Below are 15,115 nucleotides of genomic sequence, written 5' to 3' on the forward strand. Positions count from 1 at the left end.
TCTAAGCCATGTGCCGTAAATGTACTATTGTTAAAGGATACTTTGAGGTTTGGTCAGGCCTGAATGTTTTGCTGTAGTGGGCGTTGGTGTGTTACAGGGAAAGCTAAGCAAAATGACCTCCAGGCCAGATCAGTCACTATAGCTGATTAACTGACAACTTGAGAGCTGGATGTTTTCTTTACAGATATATCATAAACTTTAAAAGAAACAAACAAAAAAACAAATTGGTGTTAATGAAGTACCGTTTGACCCATTGTGTCATTTTCCTTGTTAAAACACTTCCTCAGGAATCACTTGTAGGTGCCTGAACTGCGGGGATTGAAGTTTTTGATAATTATTGAGCAGCTTTTGTTGCATTAGTTTAATGTAATTCTATTTTTAGTATTAATAATATATGTGATTCTAAATGTTCATTATTTGATCGAAGAACAAATGTGTGTTTCACTGAGAGCGTACCCAGTGATAAAAATATTAACTGGAATTAAAATATGTAAATCACCATATTAACTGAAGAAATTGCTGTTTATTGGTATATTTTTATGATCTTGGGATTTTTTTAAATCACCACATCATAAGATCTCTGACGTATGTGGTATAATTGGGATAATTCTGAAAATTTTCTGTGAAATAAGAGTCATATGACTTATGAAAGGCCCCTCTGTGATTGGTCAGATGCTGCCAAGGCCATGTTCTAAGAATCTGTCCAGATCATCAATCTTACTTTGGCTTGGATTTTCATTCATGTCCAAATAAACAAGCCCACTTAATAACAGATTTTATATAAAATAAATGAAAGCACATAACAATCCACATGCATACACACCCAGTATTGTGTTTATTATGTGATTTCAATTTCAAGTAGAATTTAAATCTAGTGCATTCCATTTATTGCCAATAAATCCCATTAAATGACAGAATTACATATTATTACACTTTCAGACATTACAGACATTAATGTGTTGTCTTTGAAGGATGGCCATTTCTTTTATGTACGCCAAAACAATCCCCAATCTCGCCGCCACTAACACAGAATCGCAGCTAATCTCACTCTTTGTTTAAAGTTATGAAAACGTATGTCTAAATTAAAGAGAACCAAATCTAGTGGAGTGTTAGGGGAATTTTTCAACATGCAGGCTTTTAGCTCTTAGTATTTTAAACAAAATATTAGCCTAAACCACTATCTTTTCTTAAACAATAATGTTTTGTAAAAGCAAAAGAAAAAACCCCAGAACAAAGCTCCTATAAAGTACATAAACTAGTTGCTAAAAGACACTTTCTGGCCGAGAAGCCGGCAGCTTTTGTTGAGAATCAGAAAGCGGAACATTTCCAGAAAGTTGATGCTATAATGGCATGAAAAAATCTGGCAAAACCAGTTTTGAATACAATGTTGCTTTGAAGTTCTAACTAATCTTTTGAGACGAGCTTTGAACTGAAGGTCGTGAATTGTCATAAATTGTTCTTGACATTACTTTAAAGCCTGTGCTTTTTGGTGAGTGCACAGGTATTAGATATGTTAACATGCAACCCCTATCAGAACTAATCATTTTGTCTAGAGGACTAGACGACCACGACACCACATATAGACTAATCACCTTAAAAAAAGAGATAATTAAGCAAGTCTGTCTTAAAGTCCCACCGTCATGGACCAATTGTAGAAAGGCTCTGCTGCTGCCGCCTAGTGAAGCCTTCATCCAAAATGAATTCTGACTCTACTACCTGTCCACACACAAAAAATATTAACAGTGCAGTTCAAATCAAACGAGCATCTGCTAAATTCGTTTTTACCCATTCATGTTATTATCCCATCAAAGATCACATAAAGAATAACAGTAGAAGATACTCACTTAAATATTTGACTACTTACAACTTCAAAGCTTCATAATAGCTATCGGTATTTGAGAGTATTTTGGCAGGACTGGTGTCTGCCATCTCTTCAGATGAAAAGATGTTTTTAAGGGTTGTTTAGCAGCTTTTGATGCAATTTTGTTTTAAGACAGACTTTGAAGAAAGTGATCATGTGAAAGTGAGACAAACACAATTGTGAGTAAATACTGGGTTTAGTTCTCCCATTCTGAAGCTATGAGAACTTTGCGGTCTTCTGCTCTTCCGTTCTTCCTGTAGTAACGAGCCATAATGCCCAACAGCACCACTGACACTAAGAAGGCGCTGGCAAAGACTGCGGTGGAGATGTTGGAGCTGAAGATCTTCCTCATTTCCCAACCTTCCTCACTTGATTTTGTGCCTGGAGAAGCTGGTGGAGGACTCACTGAAAGACATCAATACATGGATAGTTGGACAAGCTGGCAAGCAAGTAAGGAGGCAGAGAGGCAATCAAACAGGTAGATTGATACATTTTGGATTAACCTTCTGGAAGCGTGCCGCTCCTTTCCATCAGAACATCCTGACTGTTCTCTGCTGTATCAGGAAAAGGCTGCCCAACAAACTGCAGAGGGCCCTGGGTAATGTAGTGTCTACCCGTCTCCCCGCTCAGGCCTCGCCTACGTCTGCGTGATGGATCCTTCAGACATCCCTGGGCACATCTGGAAAAGGGACTCTCAGGCTCACACAGGATTACAGAGCACGTGATGTACACCTGTAATGTGGAAGAGTAAAGGCTTTGGAATAACAGGCACTTGTCTAACCACCAGTTACCCATCTTGAAATGCTTCCAGGTAGTTGCCACAACTTAAAAACTACATGTACACTGATCAGGCGTAATATTATGACCACCTCCCTAATACTGTCTTGGTCCCCCTTTCGCTGCCAAAGCAGAACTGACCTGTACGGAAAGTTTTCATCACTCATCCAACTGTCTAATCAGTCTCACTGAACCCGAGGTTTCCGAGCATAATATTGTCTGTCGCATCACACTGCCTCTGCCTTGCCTTCTTCCCATACTGCATCCTGGTGCCAGGTGTTCCCCAGGTAGGTGACGCACAGGCACCCGGCCATCAGTCCAGGCCACCTTCTTCCATTGCTCCGTGCCCATTCTTGGCACTTTCAGTGATGGATGGGGTTTAGCATGGGCACCCTGACTGATCAGATCCCCAATACTCAACAAACTGCCATGCACTTTTGACTTTTGTCTGTTTAATCAAACCAATAACCCGATAATTACTGCAATTTTGGAAATGTTCTAGCCATCACAATTTGGCCCTCTAACTCGCTCAAATCCTTACACTTGAAGGCAAAATGTTCATTTGCTCCCAAATGTCTCCTCCTTACGAACAGATGGCATGAAGTGATACCAGTGTTGTTCACTTCACTTGTCAGTGGTAACTTTGTTATATCTGTATATAGTTATTAGTCAAAGTTTAAAAATGTTGCTGATTCTGTACCAAAATAATTTTTCAAGCTTTTTCACACTTGGAAATTGGATACAAAACAGCAGGAAAGCAGTGATATCAGGATTTTCTTTGTTATGCATATACTCTTCAGTATATAACTGTGTGAGTAATATTTTTGTATAGGTTAGAGGTTTGTATTTGGTGCTATCTAAAGTTACCTGGTCATAGTTTCCAGTAAATTTAAAGGCTTGAAGTCCGAAGTTGAATGCAGTTTTATTAGATGGGTAAATTGTTACTGTCTCGTCTTCTACACACCTGAAAGAAGGTTTAGGTCAATCGTATGAAGCAATGTAAATGGAAGATGACATTTAATAGTTGTAAGTTGTAGTAATTAGTATTGCTATTTAATGTAGCTAAAATACACTCCTGTGAAAATATTATCGACAATTTAGTTGTAAGGAATTTTAAGCATTTTTTAAATTTTACAGCACTTTTTTTGCATCAGCACTTACCCATTCCTGATGATGTAGTACGAGAGGCTGTTTTCAGGGTTGTTATCAGGAGTGGCTTTGCATGACTCAACAAACAACATCACGTTTGGTAATTCTGAACTAGCTTGGATGCCCATAAAAATAGTCTCCAGCAGCTTGACTTGTACTGGATAGGCACTAGCCTCCACTCTGTTTGTAAAGCTGCTGTTGTGGAAAATTTCAAAAGTGTAGCCAAAGCTTCCGAAGTTGGACTCGGTGAAAATGTAGTCAGCGTTGTGGAGATTGTAGTAATTGGAGATGCTGATGGCTTTGGGAAACTGGCATGAGAAACCGATTTTAACTGTCTTCCTTCGAGTTATAACCTCGTTAGCCAGCTCAAAGGAGTTGATCGCATTCTTGAAAATGATATAATCACCTTTATCCTGTATTTAAGACAAACAAAGGAAAAGCAATTAGTTGCCGTGAGGATAATGAACAACGGTCGTGATGTTGTTCTGTTCAGTGTATCGAGCCGCAATATTCTTCTCGTTGCGACGTACAGTAACTGGCTTATTTTACAAACTCAAATTTTGCTGTTCATTAATGAAAAAAACATTTTTATCTACAAAGAAATGTAAATGTTTCTCCAAACCTCAATTTTTGTCCCACAAGTGCTGAAGGACATTGCACCCATGATGTGAGTGCTGTTGGAGGTGAGCGAGCATGAAGGGTCACTCAGCTTGAGAAAGTTCTCGTCAATGCCAGGCATGGAAGCTTTATCAAGGGCTACTGTCATCTTATTGGCTGAGCAATGAACAGTGGCCTTGCCTGTAAACAGCACAATCTATATTAGCTACCTATTAGGAATAAAGTATTTTATCATACGATTACTACATATTCATATTCAAAATCATTAAAAAATAAATAAAAAGCTATTATAAAAGAAGAAAACAAAGGAAAAAAGAAAACCGCAAAGAAACAAATGTGATTTTACTTAGTTATAAGAGTCAATGTTATAATGAAATTAAAAGCTACAAATAAATGTGAAAAAACCTGCAAAATAACAATATTAATTAGATAATAAAACTGAAACATAACAAAGATAATATTGAAATCAAACTAAAACAAACTTGTACAGGAAATATCTTTGGGTTAATTTATGTCAGTTTGTGAAGAGAACTAGCAGAAAACCACTAAATTATACTGGTCTGAAACCAAAATCTAAAATATCCAACATGTATGCATTTACATCTCAATCAAACTGTGTTTAACGTTTACCTTATACTTGTAAAACGCATTTAATTACATTATTTAAAAGAATCTAAGAAATGAAACATTTTATTCAGTATATTTATAACCTCGATTTACAATTTAAAAAAAAGCCTAGGTGCTGTGTAACCTGTAAACTGAAAACAAAAGGGAGTGATTTGCAAATCCAAAAAAAAAATAAAAATATGTTACATGTTTAAACTGATCCACTTTACTATTTTAGGACAAATATTAGCTGATACTGAATTTGATGGCAACAAAAAGTAGAGACAGGGCAACAAAAATAATAGCTAGAGGACTATTTTGAAACTGTTAGAGCAGGGGTGTCAAACTCAAATACACAGTGGGCCAAAATTCAAAACTGGAACAAAGTCGCGGGCTAACATTAATATTTATTGAAATATATTTATTCCTCCAGATATAAGAATGAATCTTTTCTTATGGACTCAAACACGTTTTGCTGAAAAACTGAATATGGAACAAGCAAAGCTTAATACTAAACAATATATATATTAGCTGTATAATACCAGTAGGCCAGCTCTAATAGGAATTTGGTGTGGCTTCGCGGGCCAAATGTAATTAGGCTGCAGGCCAAATTTGTTATTATTTACAGTACATAATATTAAAAGATGAAAAGGATCTGGAGAAAACTCAGATTCTTGCTGAGATATTGGAAGATTGTGATCTCTAAGCCCTCGGGGTAATATTACATTAAAAACAGGTTTTAGACCAGCACACGCTCCCACACAGATTACATGTTTTCCAGGTAAGGTCATATATATTTGAACAACACAGAGGTTATGATGCATCCTGTATATATTACAACGGCAATGCTTTCATAGCAGAAGAGTTTGTGTGCTGAACTGGCCTGCCTGCAGTTACCAACTAAATACATTTGTTATAACAGGAAGTGAAACACACAACAAATGAGACTTGGGTCTGTCGTGCAGTTAGAATCATGTATCAGAGAAGACTGGGACAACACTCCCAACAACTGATCTTTGGGACTGTTAAAAAAGGAGGAAATTCTACACAGACGTAAATATTGCCCTGTCCCAACTTTATTCACTCAAAATGATCTTATTTTACAGTATGCCAAATCTTTTGGAAATCAGGTGGAATAAGAAAATGCAAACAAACAATTCATTTACTTATGTAATGGACATAAACAGAAGAAAAACACTGTTTTAAAAGTTGTTTAGGTTTTGTTTTTATGTATTTTTTTAAGAGGGAGTACTGTCACTTTAAGAGGTTTCATGGGAAGCAAAATAGAACCACAAGTGAACAAATGGCCAGCAGTGTTTGTGCTGTTGCCATGGCACTTAGTTATTACACGCACTGCTCATTTGTCAAGAGAGAGAGCAGGTGTTTACTAACCTTGTGTGGTAGATGCTTGGGTCACCAAGACAACAACACACCTCATCTCTGATTGGCTTAATGACAAAAAAAGAAAGAAGATATTTAAGTGAAAATATGGAAAGAGCAAGCTTAAATGTAATGTTGACTTGAAGACTGCTCATTATAGTGATCCAAATATCTAATCAACTTTTCACATCAACACGAACTCAAAGCATTTATACATGTAGACGTGGTGAAGACAGTCTGCTGAAAGATGACTGAACATGGCATGGCTGCTGATAACAGACGGACCGGTGTGAGTTTTCAGACATTGTTGATGTACGATGTGCTAACGCACAACAATCTCTAGGGTTTATAGGTCTGAAATGAGAAAATATCCAGTGAGCAGCAGAATGGCCAGATTACTACTCTTTCAGGGAAGTAGTGATCGATCTAGAGTTGTGACTGTTTTGATGAGTTGTAGATTCAAGTGAGAAGGGCATCAACATGGTAGTAAAATATGTGTGGAAACAACAGCAGTGTGTGACAATGTGTAATGTGTACGAGGAAATGTGCTGCATCAAAGTGGTGACAAGGACTTTCCTGCTGTGAGTGTGTCAAAGCAATCAAGAAAAACCGTAAGGTCCCACCACAGCACTTCAATGGAGTAGTGGTCCGAGCTACGATTCTTTCTTTTTCAGCCATTCTGCTGTAGTTTTGTCACTGTGCTTGGGATCATTGTGTTGTTTCACTCAGTTTTCACCAAGCTTTGATTGTCAGATTTGACTCTGGGACACTTTAACATACAAAGGAGTTCATGGTTGACTAAGACAGCAAGGTGCCCAGGTCCTGTGGCTACAAAACCATCTTCAATCATCAGCTCTCCCCACTGTGCTTGATGGTTCTGAGGCACTTTTGCTAATATGCTGTGTTTGGGTTTCAGCAAATCTCCACTTTAGTGTCATCTGTCTAAACAACTGTCAGTGCGCCCCAGGGCAGCTGTGGCTACAATGTAGCTTGCCATCGCCAGTGTGTGAATGTGTGTGTGAATGGGTGAATGACTGAATGTAGTGTAAAGCGCTTTGGGGTCCTATGGACTAGAAAAGCGCTATACAAATGCAGGCCATTTACCATTTACCATTTACAACACTGCTCCAGAAGTTGTATGGCTTATTCACATACAACTTTGCAGCTATGTTGCCAGTCCTTCCAAGCAAGCTATAATTTTTCACTCTGAGAATTGTCTGGCTTTGGGATGATTTTCCTTGGACATTTACAGTGGAGCAAAAAAATATTTAGTCAGCCACCGATTGTGCAAGTTCCCCCACTTAAAATGATGACAGAGGTCAGTAATTTGCACCAGAGGTACACTTCAACTGTGAGAGACAGAATGTGAAAAAAAAATCCATGAATCCACATGGTAGGATTTGTAAAGAATTTATTCGTAAATCAGGGTGGAAAATAAGTATTTGGTCACCTCAAACAAGGAAAATCTCTGGCTCTCACAGACCTGTAACGTCTTCTGTAAGAAGCTTTTCTGTCCCCCACTCGTTACCTGTATGAATGGCACCTGTTTGAACTCATCATCTGTATAAAAGACACCTGTCCACAGCCTCAAACAGTCAGACTCCAAACTCCGCCATGGCCAAGACCAAAGAGCTTTCGAAGGACACCAGGAAAAGTATTGTAGACCTGCACCAGACTGGGAAGAGTGAATCTACAATAGGCAAGCAGCTTGGTGTGAAAAGATCAACTGTGGGGGCAATCATCAGAAAATGGAAGACATACAAGACCACTGATAATCTCCCTCGATCTGGGGCTCCACGCAAGATCTCATCCCGTGGGGTCAAAATGATGATGAGAACGGTGAGCAAAGATCCCAGAACTACACGGGGGGACCTGGTGAATGACCTGCAGAGAGCTGGGACCAAAGTAACAAAGGTCACCATCAGTAACACACTACAACGGCAGGGAATCAAATCCCGCAGTGCCAGACGTGTTCCGCTGCTGAAGCCAGTGCATGTCCAGGCCCGTCTGAAGTTTGCCAGAGAGCACATGGATGATACAGCAGAGGATTGGGAGAATGTCATGTGGTCAGATGAAACCAAAGTAGAACTTTTTGGTATAAACTCAACTCGTCGTGTTTGGAGGAAGAAGAATACTGAGTTGCATCCCAAGAACACCATACCTACTGTGAAGCATGGGGGTGGAAACATCATGCTATGGGGCTGTTTTTCTGCCAAGGGGACAGGACGACTGATCCGTGTTAAGGACAGAATGAATGGGGCCATGTATCGTGAGATTTTGAGCCAAAACCTCCTTCCATCAGTGAGAACTTTGAAGATGAAACGAGGCTGGGTCTTCCAACATGACAATGATCCAAAACACACCGCCCGGGCAACAAAGGAGTGGCTCCGTAAGAAGCATTTGAAAGTCCTGGAGTGGCCTAGCCAGTCTCCAGACCTCAACCCCATAGAAAATCTGTGGCGGGAGTTGAAAGTCCGTGTTGCTCGGCGACAGCCCCAAAACATCACTGCTCTCGAGAAGATCTGCATGGAGGAATGGGCCAAAATACCAGCTACTGTGTGTGCAAACCTGGTAAAGACCTATAGTAAACGTTTGACCTCTGTTATTGCCAACAAAGGTTATGTTACAAAGTATTGAGTTGTATTTTTGTTATTGACCAAATACTTATTTTCCACCCTAATTTACCAATAAATTCTTTACAAATCCTACCATGTGGATTCGTGGATTTTTTTTTCACATTCTGTCTCTCACAGTTGAAGTGTACCTCTGGTGCAAATTACTGACCTCTGTCGTCATTTTAGGTGGGGGAACTTGCACAATCGGTGGCTGACTAAATACTTTTTTGCTCCACTGCATTCCTGAGAAGATTGGCATCTGTCTACCTTTTTTTTTCCATTTGTGAATAATCTTTATTGTTTTAAAATGCTTGATTTTATATAAAGGCACTCACGTGTCATTTGTCTCTGCAGTGAAGCAGACTGGGACATATCTGTACAGGTCACTGAGCTGTGGTGTCCAGCTGAGAGTGACTTCTGCTTTTCCGAGCAGATCGTCTTTGAACACTTTGGTCATGTTCTGGGGGCCACTGACCTGGAAGTCGTGGATGCTTTAGGGAAAGGAATAAACATTACACACACACACACACACACACAAAATCCACAGAAATTCTCTGAGTATTATATCAACATTACAGGGTGTTTGTTTAGGGAAAGCTAGTGCCATAATTAATAATTTCAGTAAGTAAACACCTGGCATGGCGAGCTTCAGCTTCAGCATTAAGCTGGAATGTCTGGCCCACAGTGGCATGAAGAATATCACCGTGTGAAGGGGTTCTGTACAAGAATATGGGCTGCACATGACCGGCTTCACAGTTTGGTATTGGCAGGAGAACTAAAACACAAACAAGGCAGAAAGAATGTAAGTTCTGTTTCTATGAGACTTGACAGTTTCTGGTATTGTGCAGCCATACAATGGCCTCTCTGAGTTAGAGTTGGTTGGTCAGTCACCACATCAGAATAAAACGTGAGACAGTCCTCAAGCTGCCAGTTAAGTCATAAATTATCCAGTCAGTTAACCTTGCTTTGCTGATATTAATGACTCTTGCTTGTGTCAGCACCAACGTAAAGGAAACATATTTGAGTTTTTCAGAGACAAAGTGTAACTTAAGAAAAAAAAAGGTAATTTCTTTGTTTATTTAAATGTAACCCTTTAAAGCCCAGCGTGTCATATTTGATACGTGTTTTTGAGACTTTTACATCATCAGCGTGATTTGTTTTTTTTACTTCTACTTTAAATTGCATGACACGTTTTTAAGCACTAAATTGCAAAAATATGGCTTATGTAGCAAATGTGATACAAATTAAAACACATATGTGGAGATTAAAATTTTATATATTTTGTCTAAAGATTCAACAAACACTTCATTATCAAAAACTTAAAGATTTCTGGCAGTTATTTCATGGTTCAGGTTTTAAAGCGATAGGTTCATTAGAAGCAACTTTGGAAGCTAAAGTAAACAAATGTATCCAAATACTGTACTTAAATTTCACTTGTCTTGAATATTTATTATACTATTATACTATTTTATATTAAACTGTATACTCTTATATTCTTAGACTATTTAGTACATTTAATAAACAGGGTTAAATGATAGGTAGACTTGTTGCTGTTTTCAACTGAAAGATCAGAATACAATATACAAGTTACACCATGTGAGAAACTCTTATAACACAAATAAAAGATGATTCGAGGGGAGGCTGGGACTCATTGTATTGAGTCATTATTTTTTTGGTTTTTATAATCGCCAAACCACATAAAGTTTTAATGGTAATGTTTTAAAATACCTTTTTCACATGACCTTGTGGAGTTTTTGTGATATTTATGACTTTGTTTATGATATTCCTCTTGTGTTTATATATATTCAGTATTTTTGGGGTGAGACGTGTATTATGTTTGTGTCGCACTGACCATGTACTTTTATGAATCACTTACCCTCAATTGAGAACTGCAGCTTTACTTTGCAGAGAGGAGGTGAGTTCATGCCAGAGGCCTCACGAAACACCGATGTTCCATCTGAGTAGGTCAAAGTGATGTTGTTGGTGGAGAAGTCCTCTAACATCAACTCAAACACGTGGATTCCAGTCTCAATGTCACCTGTACTTGTCAGTATGCATGTAGTCTAAAGGGACACGAATAACAAATGGACATGACAGAGGTGCTGTTTTCTCAGAGCTTATTAAACACATCAGTTTGGAACAGACGGGATTCCAAACATAGTTACTATGTCACCGTTTTGCTTTTGGTTTCATTTCTTCTGTTTCATCTGGTCCAACTAGTCACTCCTGTTTGCTGCATCACCTGATCTCCTGTGTGCCCTTGTCCTACCATCATTCGAGTACTTCAAAGTAGTCATCTGTTTTGTATTTGGTCAGTTTTGTTTCTTTTCTTTTATCACTTGCCTAGTCGGCACAAGTTCTATTCTACTTCTGCTAACTTATATGTGATTCACCCCTTAGGTCCTTCAGATTATCAGTGCATAAACACATGCTTCTAACAAATCCAAAGGCATACTATTAGAGCTGATCTTATGCTTAAAGCATAACAATAATCTTCTTTTACACATTTTTAAAGTCTAAAAAAAAAAAGATTTCATTCTCTCTCTTTGCAAGTAAGCAAATGCAAATGATTGTAATGAGATTACAAGATGAGCTTAACGGAGATAGTTGGTTAAATTATTAGATTTTTTTAATGGGTTTATTATAAATTTGTATCTATTACATCAACTATATTGTCAACATGCAGAACATACTGATCAATCAAAGCATTAAAACCACTGAAAGATAAATCATTGCTCATCTTGATGAATGCAATGGGAAACCTTGCGTCCATTAAGTATGTTACCTTTATAAATACCCCTGACCTAATCACTGTAGCTCACTGATTAGAAATGCACTATGTACAAGTACATTTTTGTACATTTTGCACTGTGACAAAGAACAAACGGTGATAATACAACAGGACCCAGAGACTCTGCTGCCAGTGTCCTGGTGCCAGACACTAATTGACACCCAGAAGGGTTAACAGCTGCATAACATTTGATGGTAATTGTCTGTTTTTCATAATAGCACTCATCTCGTCTTACTGGCCATTTAAAAAGGTCTTCCACAGTTCGAGCCATATACACTCAGGCATTCACTTTATTCTTTGCGAGAATTTGATCATTCTCACATCCATACGCAACAATGGATGCAACAGGAGAAAATATGTGTTTGGGCCTGATGAAACCAACATTTTGATTAATATATCAAAATGCTGTGCCTAAAATGAGTGGATTACAATGCTATAATGATTGCTACATCAGATGACCACATTGAAGGTCATTAGAGCCCCCGTTTGGTCTGGATTACCTCGTCTAGAGCGAAGTTTGTGGGACCAGGTGTAGCAAAGCGACATTTCACTTCATCTCCATCTGGATCATGTGCCAGAATACGAATCCTCGAAAAACAGTTTTGAGGCACCCTGCAAGAACAGGCATCATATTAGTACATATTACAGTAATTTAACAACTAATCATCGAGTGATGTTTACGTAAGATTTCCAGATTCACGATTTTATGTTGAATCAAATAAGAAAAATGGCATGTACCGCAAAGAAGACACTGTTGTTGTTACGGGACAGCTGTTGACAGTGTGCGTATCAGATCGAGTTCCCAGGTCCAGCTCAGCATATGTTGTCCACTGGGTTTTCCCTTCAACATTAGACACCCAGCAGCAGCCAGAGTTCCTGAAAAGGAGGTGAAACATTTCATTGCTCGTAATTATACGCGTCACTTGAACCAACAATGGCTGCCATCTGAGAAGTGAAAAAACTCTGGTCTGGATTTTATATGCATCTTTGATAAGAGAGTATTTTGGTGAAGATATCACTACAAGACAAACTTGCATTTATTCGTGATTTGTTGGTGTTTCCAAAATATGAGGAGCTGATATGGAGCAGCTGTGTATCAGGTAGCAGAGCAGGTCGTCTACCAATCAGAAGGTCAGTGGCTTGATCCCCAGCTGCTTCTGTCCATGTGTTGAAGTGTCCTTGGGCAGGATTCTGAACCCGAAGCTGCCCTCGATGCATTCGTCGTAGTGTGAGTGAGTGTAAATGTGCTTAAGTATCGTTAAAAGCAACATCTAAATGTGTGTGTGTGAGAATAGAAAGGCACTATACTAATCCCTTTACCATTCTGATCCTACAGTTAACTCCCTTTTTGTTCTTTTATTTGTTCACACACAGACGTTTCTCATAAAAGGCTGGGCTGTCATACCAACAAAAATATTCCAAATGCCAAACTTGTGTTCTATTCAAGTGTCCCAGCAAGCGTGGCAGTCAGCCAGCGTGGTGGAATGAGAAGATGAATATCACTTCTCAAATCAACACTGACAGATACTGTGCTGTGGGAAATGCAGGGTGTGATGTGTACTTTCATTTTAAGCCTTTGTTATTAGAGATCGTTTTTCAAAGTAAAGATCAATTCTGATCAGCCTATAGAATAAATAATAGGGTAACAATTCAGAATGTATCGGCCAGTCCTCAGTACGAGTCCACTTACTACGGATCCCACTGCAAGTGGGCTGACTTTTCTCAACTTCTTCATTTTTAAGTTGTACTAGATCATGCTTGTTAAATACAATCTTCAATTCAGTCTGTGAGATACGCCAGAGTAACTAGCAAACGATAAATCAGATAAGCTGTGTTATTGTGCCCTGGACTTACCTCAGAGACAAGGAGGCATTATTAGTCAGGATGGTTGCTGTTGTGTGTCCTTCAGACTGGCACCAGCGGCCTTGGCCTGTGCTGTCCTGGTCTGTTTGCAGGACGCTCGACTCGTTAAAGCCTGTACATACGCCACTATCACATGAGAAAGATGACTGATCCTGACAGTTACTTTTGCCATTCTGCCGGTGATAAAAGGTCACCTAGAGGGTTTAAAAAAAATAATACATTTTCTGTGCACATTGTAAAAATCTGCATTGTTTGCATATTCAAGTCAATACAGTTTTCCCCCAAGTTTTTGAACAATTTCCTTCATGATTTCAAACCAACTTTTGTGGGGCTGAAATCATAAATAACAACAACTCCCTAACCCCTGTTCCCCAAGTCGTTGTTGTTTCTTGCATGCTTATAAATGTAGAAACTATAACATCTGTGAAAGCTATTCTATAGTTGTATTTTGAAAGGACCAGATTTCTGTAGTTTTCAGAACAGAAATGTAAACATCAGATAAAACCAGGTTTAAAACTGTTGCTTCATTTCAGAGTCAAAGGTTTTAGTCAGGGGATTTTAGATATCTCGTTTTATCACTTCTTAATAAACAAAAAGGAGAAGGAAAGTAAATGCATTTCCTCCATGTTTTCAGCTCTGTGATGCTTGATAAACTAATTAATCAAATTCCTAATTAAAAACAAAAATGTAAAACCTCATTTCTTCTGTTTTTAACTGTTTCACACTCTATATGTTGGTCTTCCTCCTGTCCTGTCTTAGATTGCGTTTAATTAGACATGGTGACATCACAGAACCCTAACTACAAAAATGAATGTGTCCAAACACAAGAACTGACAGAAAACAAAGACAAATGAACCCACATTTCTTGTATATTTCTTTTAACAGATACAGAGATGGCACATTTTCATTACTATCCACCATTTGGGATTTCTGAAGTTTTTTACTCACAAAAATATTGAAAAGCTTTGAAATTACTGTACAACATGCATGAAAGTGTTAACTATTTTCTTCATCACAAGAGTTTGGATTGTATGCAAGTGTTTTGCATTCCAATTAGGTTTCTTCAGAACTAGCGACGTGGCTGTATGGTTACTTAATTTTTTTTTTTTTAAAAAGGATCTTTTTGCAAATGCCACTACTTTAAAAATATGCATTATTACACTGAGTGTAAACTAATCTGTGTTGTGATCCATATTGCCCATCTTTCACTATCATGATAAATCTCAATATTAAAAGAATATAGTGAAAGTTTCAGCATATATACTTATGTTGTATTACCTTAAATGTCCCATCCATTTCCTTCTCTGGAGCCATGAAACTAATGCTGTCTCCATAAAAGCTGAGAGTCGACCCAATCCCCAACAATGGGAACAGCAGCAGGAGAAATACACCTGCCTCCATGATGTCTGAAAGAATCTGTATGTGCAAAATCTTGTTCAGCCAGTTTCAATCCCT

At 38.4% G+C, this 15,115-nt stretch overlaps 1 protein-coding gene across 1 annotated transcript; it reads right to left on the reverse strand.

Moving 5' to 3' along the window:
* Positions 1-812: 812 nt before the first annotated feature.
* On the reverse strand, positions 813-15,089 carry LOC146719255 (scavenger receptor cysteine-rich domain-containing protein DMBT1-like). The gene is made up of 13 exons (XM_085462447.1): positions 14,939-15,089; positions 13,652-13,854; positions 12,536-12,673; positions 12,298-12,409; positions 10,883-11,069; positions 9,640-9,781; positions 9,342-9,497; positions 6,404-6,459; positions 4,410-4,585; positions 3,800-4,200; positions 3,506-3,602; positions 2,365-2,593; positions 813-2,266 (listed from the first exon to the last, which is right to left on the reverse strand). The coding sequence occupies exons 1-13, from the start codon at positions 15,059-15,061 to the stop codon at positions 2,058-2,060; spliced, it is 2,229 nt and encodes a 742-aa protein (XP_085318573.1). The 5' UTR covers positions 15,062-15,089; the 3' UTR covers positions 813-2,057.
* Positions 15,090-15,115: the final 26 nt, after the last annotated feature.

Source organism: Copadichromis virginalis, linkage group LG1 (genome assembly GCF_057382275.1).
Source record: "Copadichromis virginalis isolate Kocher_CV1m ecotype Utaka linkage group LG1, C_Virginalis_male_GT1.1, whole genome shotgun sequence".
Lineage (NCBI taxonomy): Eukaryota > Metazoa > Chordata > Actinopteri > Cichliformes > Cichlidae > Copadichromis > Copadichromis virginalis.

Coding starts and splice junctions, on each gene's coding strand:
- LOC146719255 (XM_085462447.1), bottom strand. CDS start 15,061: ATGGAGGCAGGTGTATTTCTCCTGCTGCTGTTCCCATTGTTGGGGATT. Junction 3,603..3,799: donor TACTACATCATCAGGAATGG/GTAAGTGCTGAT, acceptor ACCTTCTTTCAG/GTGTGTAGAAGACGAGACAG. Junction 2,267..2,364: donor GAGCGGCACGCTTCCAGAAG/GTTAATCCAAAA, acceptor GATGTCTTTCAG/TGAGTCCTCCACCAGCTTCT.